Raw genomic sequence first — 18985 nt, 5'->3', positions numbered from 1 at the left:
GGGTACAAGGCTGGGTTGGAATTTAAGGTTCTCTTCCAGAATACTTGTACCTGATCTTAAAAAAGCATTTGAATATCTTCCTGTCTTATTGATATAATGACAACAATATATTTTTGCAGGATGTTCTGAGTCATTTAGTGAGGCTTGTGAGGGAAACTAAGAAAGATGCTAGTAGGACTAGATATGCAATTAATTTAAAAACTATTAAATATAGAAGACAGCATCCATTATTGCTTATGATACCTTCACATGTCATCACTACCGATACAACATCTGAGCAAAAATGTTTTTCGTTACATAGCCGGGATACATTACTGAAAGTTTTGTCAGAGAGCAGTAGTCAGGGGTGAATCTGAAGGGCCAGGAGAGAGCTATGTGTCTTGAACAGCCCTGCAACACCAAGACTTAATTGCAGAATGTGTACCATTTAAGGAGACATAACGGTGCATAACCTTACAAAAGGGCAGAGTTTAGCCTTGAAATACCAGATCAACAATTGTCTTGATGACTTTTAGAAAACCCTGTTATTTGGCAAAACCTGAAATTATATTTATTTTGACATTTTTTTAGTACTGCACAGAAAGAAATTGCAATTACTATGTTTTGCATGCTATAATAATATACGCAAAGACTATATTAAACAGTGAAGCATGTTAATTGATAATTCAGCCAAAAAAATATAAATTAATAATTAAACAATTAAACCTTTTTTCCACCCTACATTCCTAAACTATTTATCTCTTGAGTTAGTAATTTTAGACTTTTTACTGTTTCAGAAGGCAGTGATGATTCTGGAAGTTGAGATTTATTATTTTTGTGAGCAGCCTGTTTTCAGACATCTTTTTTTAAAAATCAAGGTGATGATTTTAATGATATTGAAAGCTTTACAAGCACCTAGATTTTGGCATACAGTTCTGAGATAATGGATGAAAACTGTAACAGTTACTGAATAAACAGTAAATACACAAATCCTGATCATCTGAATTCTTTAAAATGTACTGGCTTATTCTAGTCAACTACTGAAACTATGAGATTATGGGGTTCTTTTCTCTGAGAATAGAAACATAAGCACTTCCTTCTACTTCAGGGATTATATGAATATGTGCCACAAATTGTTAATTTTATGGCTGTTCAAAGAATATTTTGATCATTCTTCAGCTATATTTTCCTCATATTTTGCTCTTCAGTAACTATGCTACCAGACAAAACATACAACTATTGATAGCCTGTTTTGTTGTTTAGTGTATTCTCTCATTTGGTTCTTAGAAAAATCAGTTTCATATTATCAAATCACTCCATAGTCCACACGAATTCTTTCTCAAAAGTTGAGTGATTATTGTGAGATACCAGCTGATGGATTCCCAGGACCTGACACTCCTCATATTTGTATTTGGGGGTGTGGGGGTGTGGAGGTGGGAGGGGAGAACCTCACTAAAAATAGTATTATCAGAACACAAGGCAGAAATTCAGTTCAAGTAGTTAGGGTCACTGGAAAAGACAAAATGGAATAAGGAAAAAGACGTATCTCCCCTTCTTGGCCACGAAGTAGCACAAGCCACTCCTTTCTTAGACTGGCATCAAACAACTGCCTAAACATATGCTTAATTTTAAGCCAATGAGGCGAATTTACACATTTTATATGTTTGGCGGTTTTACTTTAAGTCCTTTAGTGTGGGCCAGTAGGCTAAATACTTAGTTGCATCTGAGGCATATTGGATGCATTCCTGGAGCATATCTTCTAAATTTGTTTAATCCAACAGTAATCTAGTTCAGATATTCCAAGAGCCCTTCTCAGCATGAATCAAATCATGGTGGGGACAATTAGAAGACCAGTTTCCAAAGTTCTCTTCTGATCTGAATTAAAGGAGTAATGTGTCGGATGCACCACTTAAAAGCCTCTTATTGCCCAGGAAGAGTTCCCTAGCAGTGAGTGCTCTTAAGCCATATACCACAACACCAAGCTCACAGAACCACTCATACAGCTAAGCTGCATGGCACCCAAGTGCTATGCATATATATGTTTTAACCTGAAACCACTATACTTCCAGTTCAGAATAAAATGCTGCATCTGCCAATAAAATCTGGACCACAAGCTTTATAAAGAATAATAATTTCTTTACTCTTCCTTTCTCAAAACGGTTCCACATACAACGCCAGTTTCTCTCCATCTAGCATGGCAAAACTAGAGGAGTGACTAGAAGCAGTTTCACACACGCATACAACAACACACACAGAGATATGTGCAGAGGATTTGGTTTATAATGATACACATTATACCTAGGAAGGCAAATTTACAGCTAAGAAAAGCAGTTCTGCAGCCAGACATAGCACTTTACAATAATAGCTAATAAAAAATGGTTGAAGGGGGCCCTTTGTGGGACAGTGATAAAGGAAAATCAAACAGTATTGCTTTTAGAATTTTGTTAACTAGAACTCACAGTAAAAAGTCTGCATGTTTGCGTATGAGCAAAATGATGAAGGATAAGAAGACTTAGAAGGCATTTCTGAAAATCTACATAGTTAGAAATGACATTTATGTTTTTTGGTTTGTTGAGAGCAGGTGCTTGCTCTTCTGGAGCCCTTTTAAAATCTGTAAAAGTTCAAGAAATCCAAAGCCTTTCTTGTTAAACAGGATGAGTATATACCTCAGGACCACAGAACAATAACCTCTGACTATTAACATTTCCCAGAGGTCTATACCAAGCAAGTTCTAGACAGAGACTGCAGAAATCTTACTGATAAATGAATGAGACTTTAGACATCTTAAAGAGAGGCATACTTGTATCAGAAGGTCCTGGTTTCTCTGCAGAATTTTCTACCACATGCAGTACCTCCTCCCATGTCAAATTGTCATCATATATTTTTTCATGAATATGACATCAGAGTTCCATAAAAACAATACTTCCTAAAGTCTGAAAAAGATAATGAGCCTAAAAGAACGGAGAAGTACTAGCACGGTCTCCCAGCACCTTGTGCTGGGGAACTAGGAGAAATTCTAGAAGTAGATGACGGGCAAGTCGAAAATTATGTCAGAGAACTCAACGCATACAAATCCCTGTGACCAGACAGACTGTGCCCCTGGACACTGAGAGAGCAGGCTGATGTTTGGAAAGGCTGCTTGCTATCATCTCTGAAAGCTCATGATGATCAGGGAGAAGTTCTTGACAACATGAGAAAGGCAAATCAATCATAGAATCATAGAATGATTTGGGTTGGAAGGGACCTTAAAGGTCATCTATGTCCAACACCCCCACCATGGGCAGGGACATCTTCCACTAGACCAAGTTGCTCAAAGCCCCATCCAGCCTGGCCTGGAGCACTGCCAGGGAGGGGGCATCCACAACTTCCCTGGGAAACCTGTTCCAGTGCCTCACCACTCCCTCAGGAATGAATTTCTTTTCAATATCTAATGTAACCCTCTTTCAGTTTAAAGCCATTCCCCCTTGTCCTATCACTCGTTAAAAAGCCCCCTCCAGCTTTCCTGTAGGACCTTTAGGCACTGGGAGGCTGCTGTGAGGTGTCCCCGGAGCCTTCTCCAGGCTGACCAACGCCAACTCTCTCAGCCTGTCTTCACCGGAGAGATGTTCCAGCCCTCTGATCATCTTTGAGGCCCTCCTCTGAACTTGCTTCAACAGGTCCATGTCCTTCCTATACTGGGGGCCCCAAAGTTGAAAACAGTACTCTATGTGGGGTCTCATGAGAGCAGAGTGGAAGGGGAGAATCACCTCCCCTGACCTACTGGCCTTGCTTCTTTTTATGCAGCCCGGGACACCATCGGCTTTCTGGACTGCAAGTGCACATTGCCTGCTCATACCTAATTTTTCATGTACCAATATCCCCAAGTCCTTCCCCACAGGGCTGCTCTCAAGCCATTTCTCAGTGATCAGGTTGAAATAAGGGGTGAAAAACTCAACATGCTTAAGTATAGAGCTGCCATTCAGAAAGAGCTAGATAGGCTGGAGTGGTGAGACAGCAGGAGCCCAATGAAATTCAGCAATGACAAATGAAAATTCCAGCACCTGGAAAGGAAGAACCCCTTGCAACAATACAGTTTGGGAACTGGATGGCTGGGAAGCAGCTCTGCAAGAAAGGATCTGGGGTCCTGTGGGAAGCAAGCAGGACATAAGCCAGCAGCGTGCCCTGTCAGCACTTATCCTGGGCTGCATTAGCAGCAGCACAGCCAGCAGACTGAGAGAAAATATTGCCCCTCTTCACTCAGGACTTATTAGGCCACATCTAGAACATTGTGTTCAGTTTTGGGCCTGCCAATACAAGACTTTAACAAACTGCGGTGAGCATAAAGGAGCACCACCAAGAAAGTCATGGGGCTGGAGCAATTGTTCTGTGAGAAGAGACTGAGGGAAGTGGGCAAAGAGACGGCTTCAGTGAACCCAACAGCAGCCTTCCAACAACTATGAGTAGATCATTGAGAAGATACAACCAGACTTTTCCCAGGAGTGCATAGTGGGGGAATGAAGGCATAAAGGCAAATGAGAGGTTCAGACCAGATATAAGGAAAAAAAAATAAAAATCAACACAAGGACAGTCAAGCTGTGGAAGAAATTCCCAAAAGGTTGTGCAGTCTCTGTTGTTCGAGGTCTTTAAGCCCATGTTAAAGCCTTGAGAACTGTAGTAGCTAGTGTTGACCATGTTTTGTGCAGGATGTTAAACTGGGAGAGTTCCTGAGGCCCCTTCCAACCTAAATTATTCTGTGATTCTATGACACTAATTAAGGCAAATAAAATATCCTATAAGTCACCATAGCTAGATCTTCGGCAATGCTTTGATTGGTAGCTCAACACAGATGGAAAACTAAGAAGCCAGGTGTAATCACAGAGAGGTAAGTTCCTAAAAGGGATTCTGTTGAATTTCTTCATGACTAACAGGTTAAGCAAATAAAAGACATATTTTCTTCCTGTTTCTAATCTAAGGAAGTGAGACTTCACTGATTGTGCTGCCCATCACTCATTTCCAACAATAAATTCTCTAGCTTTTTCAGCCGATTTCAACCAAATCTAACAGGAGAGTATCGGTCTCAAAGGTAATTGTGTTGTCATAGGATTTTGAAAAGTTGGTTACTGAAGAGAAGAAAGAACACCATATTTGTTTTACCACTCTGGAAAGACAAGCAGAGGGTCACTGTGGTCCATTTTGTTTGGCATCTGTATTCCCAACACCTACTTAATACATACACAGATCCAAAATTTAAGTATGCTATGATTTCAATGAGAATTATATGCAAACTTTTGTTATTGTTTTCCAACCTCGCTACCCCATTTTTTTTAAATTTTGTTGCTGTCATACAGGACTTGTGGACAGGAAGAATAAATCAGATCATCTGCCCAGAAATGAGACTATACAATCTTATAGTATTATCCTCATGTTACCCTAATAGAGAATTGCCTCAATTTCTTAATGAAATTATTACTAAACCTAATTTTCCAAAGTGATCTCAGGCATAAAGATACAGAAGAAAAGCAAAATAATTGTCACTCATTTTATTTTAGTGTAACTTTTGAAAGAACATTTTCAACATCATGCTATGAATTAATCCTTTTTTTACTGGAAAAGCAACTTGACACTTCAAGATAATTAATGAAATATCTTAAAATTAAAATATAACCTAAAAGGAAATTGTATATTCCAGGAAGCAACAGGTTACCATATCAAAAGTAAGTACTTGCAATGAATCAATGCTATATTCCCCCCAAAATAACAATAAACAGAAAACAGGCATTTTGCTTACTTTTATAGAAAATATCTGGAATGTTGTGCTTCAGTTTAAGAAGGGAATTTCTTTTCTGTGTTAAAAAAAACAGTATTTATGCTTCCCCACATAAATAAACACAGGGCTAAATTAATCTCAAGGGTATAGATAACAAAATTTTCTGGAACAGACATTATTATAGCAATGTGCAGTGTAGCTAGTGCTATAACTATGAGACAATGCAAACAGTTTTTTTACAGGCCAATCTGCACATATTCTGGATAAAACCAGAAGTATTGAGTGGATTTTGCCTAAATCACCTCAGACACTGTCTTGTCCTTCAAGGAAAGAAAATTTGATAGCTGATAAACTCTACTGAATTACTGATGGTCACCAGGATGGAATACTGAACTTTCTAAGTCTCAAAACTATTATTTCCAAGGTCTATGACTACCACAAAACTTGCTGCTCTCTACTCCAAACATAATGTGTGTCTTTGACTCTTTGGCACGTATGTACACATATGTAAAACATTTAATTAAAGAAAAATGAATTGCATTAACACTGCTTTGGAGGAAGAAAGCTAAAACTATATTGGATGATAGCTACATGAACACAGTTGAGAAATGACAGTGATGAGAACTGTATAAACCAGAAAACTGTAACTTCTGATTTTAGCTACAGATGTTAAAAGATTAGACTCCTTCTACTATCAAAAATGCTCTCCCAGGACTTACTTATAAATAGGTGTACAGTGCACTATGGCAACTAGAGAGCAACAATTCCTTAAAAAGCATCAAGGGAATTCTGCAAAGGAGTGCGCCTTAGTACATCCAGCATCCGTTGGACCTAATAGCAGTTCCTGCAACATCATCCTTCCTTCAGTGCACAGTTGACCCAGGTAAATATTCACCCAGCTAAAAAATTCTTGCACAGCATAATGTAATGATTTAATACCAACAGTGAAAGCATACCTTAATTGTCAATACTTACAGAAAGTAATAGAAGTCATCATGAATAAAGTTTCAGACCTGAGGATATACTGCAGCGGTCTCAGGCTGTGCCTACATAGATGGATGTAGCTAAGCATGACTGAGCTCTACCAACATTTTGAGATGGTTGGACGTAAATCAGGGCTATCTGTGAAATTACATAGCTGCACTAACACAGCATTGTCCCTAAAGCAAGTACATCCTGCATCTGAGCTGGATCTCGCAGCTTATGACACTGACCACTTTTTACATCTGACATGAAGGGCCAAGACAGTTCATATCCAGACAGCTCAGAGACAGTTTGCTTCTGCCAGTGTTTGTCTTCATACATATTCATGTTCCCATAGTTCTACAGCCCACGTATTGATGATTAAGCAGTAACATGTCCCAGATAGTTCAGTGAAATTCTTTAATTTGTACATTAGAAAAAGTCACTACAATAATTCTTGTATGAATGTAATGCATTTTTGTCACTGAGCATTTCACAGTAAAGTTATGCTAAGTTATGCTAATTGTCAGGCTTGGGGGTTGGTGATTTGAAAATATTCAAGATACTTTTTTCAGCTGAAACACTTTCACAGCACAAACATATACTATTTTAGATGAGATAATCAGATCTACTTATTAAAATAAATTCTGAATTAGTTATTTTCACTTCATCTTACTATACAGATACCTTCAATTCCCATATCAAGAATTGTTTGTGTTGAGCTCTAAGCCCACCTGTATGACAGTGACTTCATAAACATGTATCTCTTCCCAAAAGCTACAGTATTATTTCTTACCGTGCCTCAAATTTGCTATTTAAGCTTTAACAAATAATTTTAATTTTCACTTGTAGCTATTCCATTTAGAAGACATTCTTACATACATTGCACTATGAAAAGAGTTATTTTAATGGCCACGTATAAGGCAAAAATATTTTCCATCTTATGCTGTAAATTAAACCTCTCTAGTTATAAAATAGGCAACAAAACCATTCCTATGTATTTTGGGTTTCTACATTATAAATATTGACATAAAGCCTTATCTAGATTTCCCACATTAAAAGCATTTATACATTATATTATACCAGTTATATACAATATTTTATACCTATTTGGAAACAATTAAGGAACCAATGAAACTTACCAATATGTTAACCTGATGGTGTGAATGTTAACTTGATAGTGTGATATTATGGGGGCAAATGAAGCTGCAAATCTGTTGCAAGAATTAGATTACAAAACAACTGCCAAGGACAGCATTTCTATACAGTAAGTATGATATGGAAAAAAATTTACAACTAATGTTGGCTGTATGAGTCAAGTAGTATAAACTGTCTCCATTCTGCCCTTTTCAAAATCTGGATGAGCAATTTGAGTTGCTGTGAAACAGAGAAAAATAAAACAACAAACAAAGCAAGCAAAACAAACACCACCACCACCATCTCAAAAAAAACCCACCAAGAAACAACCAACAAACTACTCTGCATGTAACTAAGGTATGGTAGCTATCCCAAGATGAACATTAGAAAGGAAATAATTTCCTTTTCTCATTGAGGATAAACTAATCTGTTCAGGTTTTCACTTTCATCTTGAATCCTGATGCATGGGTAAGTCTAATAACAAGATTTACAACCTCAACAGAAATATGTGAGTAGATGCTACTCTTAGATGAGGGAGCAGCCACTGTTTCAGCCTTTCACTCAAAATACCTGGACCTTCCACAAGTTGCTCTTCTCCCTGTACTGAAACAAAGCAGCTTAGCATTCATAACTCACTTCGTCATAGTTACGGCAGGGAACAAAGAAATACTGACTGGGCTTGTTGAAAAAGAGATGTCTACCCACCTATTTAGATTTAAATTAAATTACATTGTTTCGTTACACTTTCCAAGTTAAGATTAGTCTCCCCTAATTTTATCTGTCTAAAAGTAATGTGTCTAATCTTATCCCATCTAGGTTTCCTGAAGAGCCAATGGACCCACTACACAGTGCAACAGTTAACTGTGAAAGAATTGTCTGGGAGTATTTAACTGAGAAGGAATCTAGATGAGTACTGTAAAATATGTAACTAAAACTTGGATAGTTAAAGATAGGTCAGATGACTCATGTCTTCAATGACTTCACATTTGCAGAACATGGTGCCACAGATGGAAATTGGGAATCCACAACTGAGAAACTTGAATGGCCTAAACGGGCCCCTAGGGTATCCAACAAATAATGAGAGTCACCTACAGTAATTTTATTTTTATGTTCCTTAAGATAGATTTGACAGTCAAGACTACAAAACAATCTTCTTTAATGTTCTACATGTGACTGGTTTATCTTTTGTTTTCAGTTTGGATGGCTGGATGCTTTGCAAGGTTAAAAAGTTGTATAATGGACAGTCATTAATTTCTGTCTAATATTTTCAGTCCTAAGTATAGTTTTAGAGTTGAATGTTAATGATAAAACCATACAAGATTGGCACCGGATGAATGAGAGAGTTGTGCCCCTCTAAAGTAAGAGGTTGAGGCCACATAAGTTTTCTTCAGGCATCTAAATATTTCTATAAATCTATTCAAAGTACATTTTCTCAATATTTTAATATTCCCTGGCTTTGTACTTGTCAATTGCTTATAGGTATTACTCCAAGACGGTATCTCATATTCTGGAAAGAGAACTATACTCTGAATACATCCCTTGGTCTGAATCCAGATTTCTTAGCACCATATATACATTTTTTTATCTAAGCAAACAGGGCACAGAGGCTGGAACTGACTCAGATACCACAGAGAGGCAAGTCCTCAAGTCTTACTGGTGGCTGGTTCCACAGTTATATAGGACATACGCAAATTACTTAACTTTGAAAAAACGATGTCTTGCATTTATTTTCCCTAATATCTTGATCCATGCATCAGATTACTTCTCAACGCGACAGAATATAACAGTTAAGGGATTATAATATCTGTTACTATGTGGTGTTAGAAATGCGACTATGATATATTATTTCTCTGCAAATTAACAGATTCTGTATGTATAATACAGGTTTCTCATTAGGCCTTAGCAAGCTAATCAGCGGCTAATTTAAGGTTATTCAGAAATAGCTGACAGTTGTACTGCTGTCCAAACATTAAAATCATTCTTAGTATATGCTTATTAACTAGTTCTTTATGGTTTGCTCTTGTTAATATAAAAATTGTTAGTTTGTTACTTTTATAAAGCCTCGATCTGTTTTGGCATCATTATGATGGATTTGGGGTCTTTTCTGATATAAGACTGTTCTATCAAATTTTTGCTATTTTCAGAATTAGCAAGAAACACTTTGTAAAGATATCTGGTATCAGCTTTCCCACCTTCTCTCACAACATTTAATTTTTAGTAGATTTCAGATGAATTAGAAGTCCATTAATCTAGTTTATAATGTATGTCTTGGAAGATAATTCTTAAATAACACATGAAAAAAGACAAAAATAAATTCCCTGAAATTAATGTGAGAGATCCATTAGAATTTTAACTCATGCTCAAGAAACAGTTTCAAAAATTTTCTACATATCTGTAAAAGTTAAGTATTTTGCTTTTAAATTATATAATTTTTAGTATTTTTTTTCTCTTTAACATTATGATTAATTTGCAATTGCATAGAAATATTTAAAATTAATGTATTGTTGATCTATTCTGGAAGAGTTTGTAGCACTTCATTGATTGAATGACTTCTGGCACTGTTAGAAAGGAATATTTTTAGGGAGCATATGTTGTTTACAGAAACAAAACTGAGGCATAAATATCCTGGGAAGACAATATCCTGACAAGGGATGCAAAGTCTTCCACAAGTGGTAAGTCAATAAGATAAAGATAAGAAAGCAATTTAAACATCTATTTTCTATTCTCTATTGAATAGTATTTATATTTTTTTCCAAATGTTATGTGTTTTCATTGAAGATATATAAGGACCTAGTGTTAGGTCCTACAGGACACGTACTAGGTGTTACTTCCTAAATAGTTGTGATTAGTATTAAAAAACAGTATCCAAGGCAGCTGCAAAGAAAGGATACTATTGTTAAAATCTGGTAAAATTATGGCATCTGAATATTCTTACTGGCACTGTAATGTAACACCGCCTTACAAAATTCAGATTGTATTACCTTAATGTGAGTAGTGGAAAAGATAACATAGAAATTTAGTATCATGAAAGCAAAGGTTGAAGCTACAAATGAAATCATAAATTACTCCTTAGCTCAAAAAAGAGAAATCTGAATTAACTGTGCACTCAGAAAACTAAACCCAAAGAAACAAATTTCACCTAGTATGAGATAGTGTCACTCCCATATATCTGTTGGAGACACAACAAATCATGTTCTGAAATTAATTTGTACAGAAAAGAAAGTTACTCCTGTCAAAGAACCATGTTAGGGTTTACTTTAAAAATTGGTCAGTTGAAGACTAGTCTATCAACAAGTTTGTGAAAAGAGTAAAAATTTACGTTCATTCCAAGTTCCTAATACAACTGAAAGAATACACTAGGATGACTGCAGCATTTTTGCTTATACTTTTCCATTGAAATACTGCCTGTTATCTTATAGCGAGTACAGTATGAACACATTCAAATACAGGAAACAAAGTGATGTTAAACAAGGTTTTTGAATACTGTAGAAGAACTGGACTCATAAAGCTATTTGAGTATTTATCATCACAATTAATTTCTGTCAAACTGGCACATGCCCTATTGTAAAACAAGCTGAAAATCTATTTTGCTCTCTAATTAAAAGGAACTCACTATAAAGTTAATTACAAAGTATCTAGATATGAATCAGGACTTCCAGGAAATACATCTCAGAAAAGAATTCAACATGAATGTTTCTATTGATTTCTAAGAGATTTAGAGTAAGTTCTGTACTAGTAACTACAGCGATAAGGAAAACTTTTGTACTTCCATCTATCATGGTGATAGTTGACTTTGCATTAACTTAAATAATAATTTCCATGTTATTACAAACTTTTGATTTCCTAAAACAAATATTCAGAAATTAATGAAGTGTAATATTTGTTTCTGTAACCTTTCAAATAGGGAAAACACATTCATTTAGACACAGTACCTTGAAAGCAAGACAGAGCTCTAATAATAATTCCAAAACTGTCCTAAAACATCATCATCAATAGCGTATCTCATAAACACAGCTTAATCCATGTCTCAAGGGCAGACTTACAGACACAAAGTGCTAGAAGCAAAATGCTAAAGGCCATATTGTCTTCCTTTATCTCCTCCCTAGTGTTCATGTGCAGTTCAAATGCACCTCACAATACTGCAGAAGCTATAGGGATCATCTCAAAGTTCAAAAGAAACCACTGAAACAGTGACACAGTAGGACTGAGACCACAAACAAAAGATTTAAAAGAAAAAGAAATGCACACAATTCCAGACAGTAGTCAAGCTTATCACCTTGAGTTGCTGTCCATCATACTAAAAGAGGATGACTCCCCCAGGCAAATGCCAGCTGGAAAGTAAACTTATTTTACACTTCCCTAGTGTCTTTATCTGATGACCTCAAAATACTTCACAAACATAACTCATTTCACCTCAGACTACTTTCTGCTGCTGGCTAAATATTATAGTCTAAATAAAGGATAAGGGACCAGCAGTGCTGGTGGCCCAACCTTTCAGCTAACAGTAAATCACTCTCCTAGCTATCCACTAGTGGTACAAAATGTTCAAAAGGTTTCTCAGAGCTTTGTCTACTATATCAGTAAAAGTCTGGGCAAAGGCAGTCTCTGGGAAAAGTGCAACACCAAATATCTGCAGTTTTTATTACCTGTGTAAGTAGCTTGGCTCCAGCATCTGCTTCTAACTTACCCTTCATTGTTGTACATGGCATCATGACAAACAGAAGTGTATTTCTTACCATGCCAGAGCCAGGTTTACTATTTTTAAAAGAAGTACTGTAAATGGGAGAATCTGGAAACCTTACCAGATTATAAATCTGTTTCAGTTTCTTGCAACTTTAAATGTTGGGACAAAGCAGAGATGACATGAAGATTACTGAGTTATATTTTTCACTATGATTCTCTATGATTACTTTTTAAACTTCAACCTTTCTCTCTCCAGCAACCTAAAGTCAAAACTAATGAGTGACTGACACTGGAAATAATGTTTGTAAAAAGCTGCACAGTGACAGCTGTTGACCAATATTTCTAAACAAAGAAAACACAAAGGTTACCAAGTCTTGGATTGTAGGACAAAATCAGTGTGGCCTAAGCCCTAGTCACTGCTTACATGTTTAGACTCATGTATCTTCCTACTATACAATGCATTTTTTTCCAGAATAATTATAATGATTTTAAGAACAGTTTCTGAGATAAGAGTTATTTCTAAACACATGTATAGTGTAGAAAGTGATATTCTAGAAAATTAATCTATTTTCTTTTGGCGTAGCTGATGGGATGAATGTCAATTTTTCAGCATGGTCTGAAGAGTCAATTTTGTAAAATTTCTATGAATGGACAACTTCAATGAATGGAACTAGTCATATATATAATTATTTTCCTTATCAGATTAATGGTTTATATTCTCAGAAGCATTGTCAAGAACTTTTATGTGGTATTTCAATAAATGCTTGAAACTATGAGGTTTTATTTATGGCATTTGTTTATTTGTTACTTCTTAAATTGTTCGTATTGGAAAAAAAAAGTATATCACTAATCATAGAAATTTAGGTATCACTGCCAGTAAAATTAGATATATCATCTAATTAATTAAAAAAAAAAAAAAAGAGGAAGTATAAACCTAGGTATTTTATTGCACAATGCCACAAATTTTAAACTTCACATATCTTCAGTGCATAAATAAAATACTGGATTGCTAGTCTCTGTTGTGTTACTAACATGAGCAATGCCTAAAATAACAGAATAGGTTTGGCTATTTTTTTTATCATAATATAATTCCTTGATTACAAACATCAGAAATAATATACAAGGAGAATAATGATAATAAGTGTGATATGATATTGTAGGAGATTACAGCTTTATTATCATTTTAATGCCTTTCTATACTTCTTTTGGTTGTCCTGCCTTGCTGTATGATGTCTAATACACAGACTACAAAAAGGTGACACTGGATTTAGAGATGCTAACAACGCTAGCTGTGCTCCTTAGATACGAAGAGAGAACTGCTCCTTGAACTAGTAAATCCTCTGCAATTGAAAGGATTTTACTCTGATGCACCCATCACCAATTCAGATGTTTAAATCAATAGTACAGGTATAAAAGAGTAAACGCCTAATATTCTTAGGGTAAAGGTATGTAATTTATAATGAGATAGGAAAATGTATGCTAAATCACTCCAGATTTTGGTCCAATGAGAGTGAAGAAGTTGTTCAAAATATTTACAATTTTACAAAAATGCTCATAAATTTAATTGCAGTTCTCTATGTCTAGTTACAAGAAAGTATCATTTGCAACTTCAAAACGTATTTCCACAAAAAGAAGACTAGGAAACAATCAACAACAGTACACCAAATACTAATAGATGTCATCAAAAATAGCAATTTCTAAAAGTTACTTACGCCTGTCGGTCCCTGTACATCTTGTTAACTTTCTCCCATTGAAAAGTAAGCTGTTTCAGCTTTTCTTGTATATTTGCTGCTTCAGTTGGTGTAGTACTTTGCAAAGCTGGTATCTTCTTGTTGTGAATAATGTCTACTTGACCCAGCAGTCTCCCCAGACTGTCTTTAATGCTCTGTAATATCAAGGTTTTGGAAAAGAAAAACAAAACATTGGTTTTATAAATTAAAAAAAAATGTTCATAAGAAAGAGGGGGGAAAATGCTAATTAGACAGCTTTGAAAATAATAACAGTTTCACAATATCTAGATAATAATGACTGAATGTCTATCCTTTCCTTGAAGACTTTATAAACTATATTTGAGAAAGGTGATGGCTGAAGGGAAAACAAAGTATTATTGACTTCAGTCACTTATAAGTTCCTATACACCAAGGTTACATCTGTTTGAACCCCATTTCTTCTCAAGAAGGCAGAACAAAGTCCTATTTTACAGACTCATGTTTAATTGTTCTTAAATTATTTTGCTGTTTATGCATCTCTTTAGTTCTTGTTTCAGCAGATATTAAATAACTATCAAACTAACAGCACGAAAAAATAGTTTATCAGGTATTGCTAGTTTTGTCTTTTACTGGAGATTCACAGCCCAACATTTACCATTCTTCTAGAAGTCAGTTCTTTGTTGGTTTAGAGAAAAATACTTCACAGTACAGCTACTTAACCACACAGTGCCTTGTGTTGGGAGACCAAAAGGAAGAAAAACTTAATTTAATCTTGACCTTTAACATCTTTAAAATGTGAGAAAGCATTTAAAACTCCATACATCGTCAATCACCATTAATTATCCATTTATCAATCCATTCGGTTCCATGACTGAATTATACAGTCCTTTTTTCTTTTGCTCTATAAAGCAATACGTAAACAGGGTGTTTATTGCTATTATGTGAAGTGGGTAGTGTTCAGCCTTTCTCTTTCTAATAAATCCTTTAGGATCATTTGAATGACTGAATATTTTAGAAAACCTGATGATGGGGAAATATATTGTCATAAACTGTATACAGGCTTAAGGATAAAAGCATTAAACATACCAGAAATTAATTAGCACAGACTTCCATCTTGTGAGTCAAGTCTGATGGAATTAAATCCTCAAGTAGAGGACTTCCTATCACATTTCAGTCTACCATCCAAACAAGCGTAATTTGGTATTTCTGTAATTTCTTTGTTCTTTATCAGAAATATGTCACAATTTTTTTTTTATTATTTTATTTTAATCCACAAAAACCTGTGAGTTCTATAAGCTTACCTTTTAGCACCACATAATGATTTTCAAAATCAGAGAAATAACTGCAGGTTTTGGAGGAAAAGCATGCCTTTTATGCAACTAATATAGGTGTCATTTCTTCACAATCCTGGTAACGTATGTAGTATTACCAGAGAGGAAACAATCAAAACAAATGTTTCTGAAATTCACTTCTCCACTAATTCTTTAAATTTTCATTTCTGTGTCTTGTGGGTGGTTGCTCCCAGCCCCAGTGTGACAAGGCACATGATACTTATGCCGTCCCAGGGATTTTATTTTTCTCTATATATTTGTGGTTGGAAGGAAAATGCTCTCTGTTGCAGACGAGTCAAGACATCAACATAAAGCAAGAAGATATTACAATTGCTGATTTCCTTCAGCCAAACAAAAGTACTTTTCTCAGTTAAATTAAGTTTATTCTTTTGAAAAGCTATGGCCATGGTTCCTTACGAGGGTGAACTTAGCACCTCTTGCTGCCTGAATAAAATGCAGCCAGGCATGGAAGAATTCAAATGTTTTGGATTGATGACTGCATCAATTTGTTTTTAGTCTAAAGTTAGACTTTCTGTCCCTAAAGCTTTTAAAGCTAGTATTTTCTTCTTTTCTCCACTGAAAGGTTAACATCTATGAGATTTTGTGCAGTCAAAACAATAATTTGGATGTTACAAAGATCACAAAAAATTGTACAAAACTAGACAAAGGATCTGATATACCACTGAGCCACTAAAAGCCTCAGATAATTCTTGATATAGGTATATTCAGATAGAAGTGCAAAAATAAATGTCTCCCTAGTTCATGCAGTGTCATAATATTTAGCTATTTCTTATCATTCCTTCTTTTTAATTAATTATTAATATAGACATGCACATGTCTCACTGAAACAGTTGCACAGAGAAAGGAATATTCTCCAGATAAAAATCTACAGCCATATTCAAATTTTACCACAGAACCGTAGAATCACAGAATGGTTTGGGTTGGAAGGGACCTTTAAAGACCATCTAGTCCAACTCCTCACCATAGGCAGAGACACCTTTCACTAGACCAGGTTGCTCAATGTCCCATCCAGCCTGACCTTGAGCACTTCTAATGAGTGGGCATCCACAACTTCTGTGCACACCCTTTCTCCAACCATTTCTTTAAACTCCCTAAATTTGCAATACCATTACCTTTATTTAACTCTTCAATTGTGTTTTCATCCCTTATTTGTTCTGAAACACATAAGCCTCAGAATGAATCCTGAGAACTTTTAGCTGAGAACTTATCAGACCAACTCATCAACCAAAGACTCATCAACTCATCAACCAAAGTTTTGTTTAACACAAAAACATTCTTCAGCTGCTGCACACAACTGCAGCAGCTTTGTTCCAGAGATACAGCAGAATGCTGATTTGGCAGTTATGAGAAGTACAAATTGCTAGTTTGTGTGTTAGAAGCTCTTTCACGCTACCAGCACTTATGAAAATATGGATCAAAGGATGTGTTATTTTGCAGTAAGCAGAAAAATAATGAGTGGCAAAAAGCCAAACAAAAAAAAAAAAGAAAATTAAATTTGCCCTCTAACATTCTGTCACAATATGGGTAAACTCTGCAGCTAGAACCTGATGGTTCTACTTCAAGATGCATACAACAATCAGATTTGCTTTTTCTTCATTTCCCAGGAGCAGCCATCAAATTTGAATTAATACAGGAGAGAATTTGGAGCTTGTAACGTACTAGAAATAAAAGAAAAAAGAACATAAGCATGACTGGATGCTTCCTCTATCTGTTGTCATTCTTTTAATGGTAAATGAATCTATCTGAAGACTCCCTCAGTCATTCTCTCACATGGATTCAGATAGACATGGGAAGTCAGCACTGAACATCTGTGTTTTATTTCCCCATGGGTGATTAGGAATAAGAACGCTGTAGTTATTTAGGTGCAACAGAATTCCAGTCTATGTGCATGCAATCCAAAGGAGTTAATAAAGAAAATAAAAGCTGCCCTAAACATTGACAAGCACAATATTCCCTTACATTGTTTTGCCTTCCCTGCATCTCCATTAAAAATTATATCTCAAATATATAGCTTGTGTTTGGTAATAGAAAATGAAAATTAGAATTGTCTTTTATTAGTTGCACCCAGAGACAGAAATACAGCTAGCCAAATGAATTTGGGGAAAAATCCCACACCCTTAGGATTAAAAAAATAATAATCGATTTTAACTACATCTAGATAAAAAAGGATAACTTTACTTGTTCAGTGTCTTTCTGCTTACCTAACTTGAAGGAAAAGCATCTAATTTATACGCCAACACGTTACAAAAAAGAGGAAACAGAGGTCAAATCCTGCAAACTGCTACTCATTAGAATAATAATCTCAACTATACAAGCTAAAGTCCAGAGAACATTCTTGTGACAGCATCTTTTACAGCTAGAAAAATATATTCCTTTTTTTATAAAAGCTTGTTACTTTTTCTCCCTCCAGTATTCTAAAGGCAACAGAATTTCAAGGAATAGATTCTAAAAGGACATTTACGATCTTATATCGTAAAAAAGCAACCATTTGAAGAGTCTAGTAATCACAAATTATAACAATCAAAATATGTCTTAAAGAGTAGTTTTACTTATTAAAACTTCACACCAAGATTTTACTTTTCATCTTTAAGATATACTACTATTACTGAGTAGAATATAAGGGAGTATGTTCCTGTCTAATACATTTTGTCATAAATAATGACACCTGAACATGATATCCTGAATATAATATTCAAATATTAAAAATAACAGCTCCAGTTGACTGTTAAATTTTAGGGGATTTGTGCTCATTTTTTGGATGGAATTAACTTCAAGAATAACTTACACTTTTTAATTAATATGCATTTTATTATTTTGATTCTAAATATTCTACAATTCTTGGGCTAAGTCAATCATAAAATTAATAGTGCTATGCTTAGATTTAGCAAGTACAGTGAAAGCAAACAAGAATTAAGCCACGTGCACAAAATCAATCAAATTGTAAAGAAGGGAGTGTAGCTTGTGGAATCTGCTATGTCACATTTCTAATTATTCCAACACATATCTTTGGGAAAATTCTCCAACTCCAGATATGGTAATTTACATGCTTTTTGCACAAAGTAAACAATGCAAGAAACAGAAATGCCCTTTGAATTTGTAAAATACATTGTAGAATTATGAAAGAAAAAATATATTTTAGATCTGAAAATTATTATGACATGCTCAGAAAGGCTGGAAAATGTTGATTTTAACCTTAATATGCTAAGGAAGATATGGAAACAACTTCAACAGGTACTACTCAAGAGAAGTAGGAAACAAGTCATCATTTGCCTAAATACCATGGTAAGACATAAATTACCAATAAAACAGGTTTATATGACAGCAGATTTTTATACAGTATTGCTATTACAAAAGCAGTGAAATTCTAGAAGATGTGATTTTTTATTCTTGTTTGGATTAATTTTTTTTCTGTTGTG

General features: G+C 35.2%; 1 protein-coding gene across 13 annotated transcripts in view; it reads right to left on the bottom strand.

The window, feature by feature from the left end:
- DMD (dystrophin) overlaps positions 1-18985 on the bottom strand; it is a 1162034-nt gene that overhangs the window by 607377 nt on the left and 535672 nt on the right. For all 13 annotated transcript variants that reach the window (XM_056326975.1, XM_056326977.1, XM_056326978.1 and 10 more), the window contains one exon: positions 14221-14393. In XM_056326975.1, the coding sequence (XP_056182950.1) occupies positions 14221-14393 (173 nt within the window). The remainder of the gene's footprint in view (positions 1-14220; positions 14394-18985) is intronic.

Source organism: Falco biarmicus, chromosome 2, assembly GCF_023638135.1.
Source record: "Falco biarmicus isolate bFalBia1 chromosome 2, bFalBia1.pri, whole genome shotgun sequence".
In the NCBI taxonomy this organism is placed as follows: domain Eukaryota; kingdom Metazoa; phylum Chordata; class Aves; order Falconiformes; family Falconidae; genus Falco; species Falco biarmicus.
This window is presented reverse-complemented; position numbering and strand designations above follow the sequence as displayed.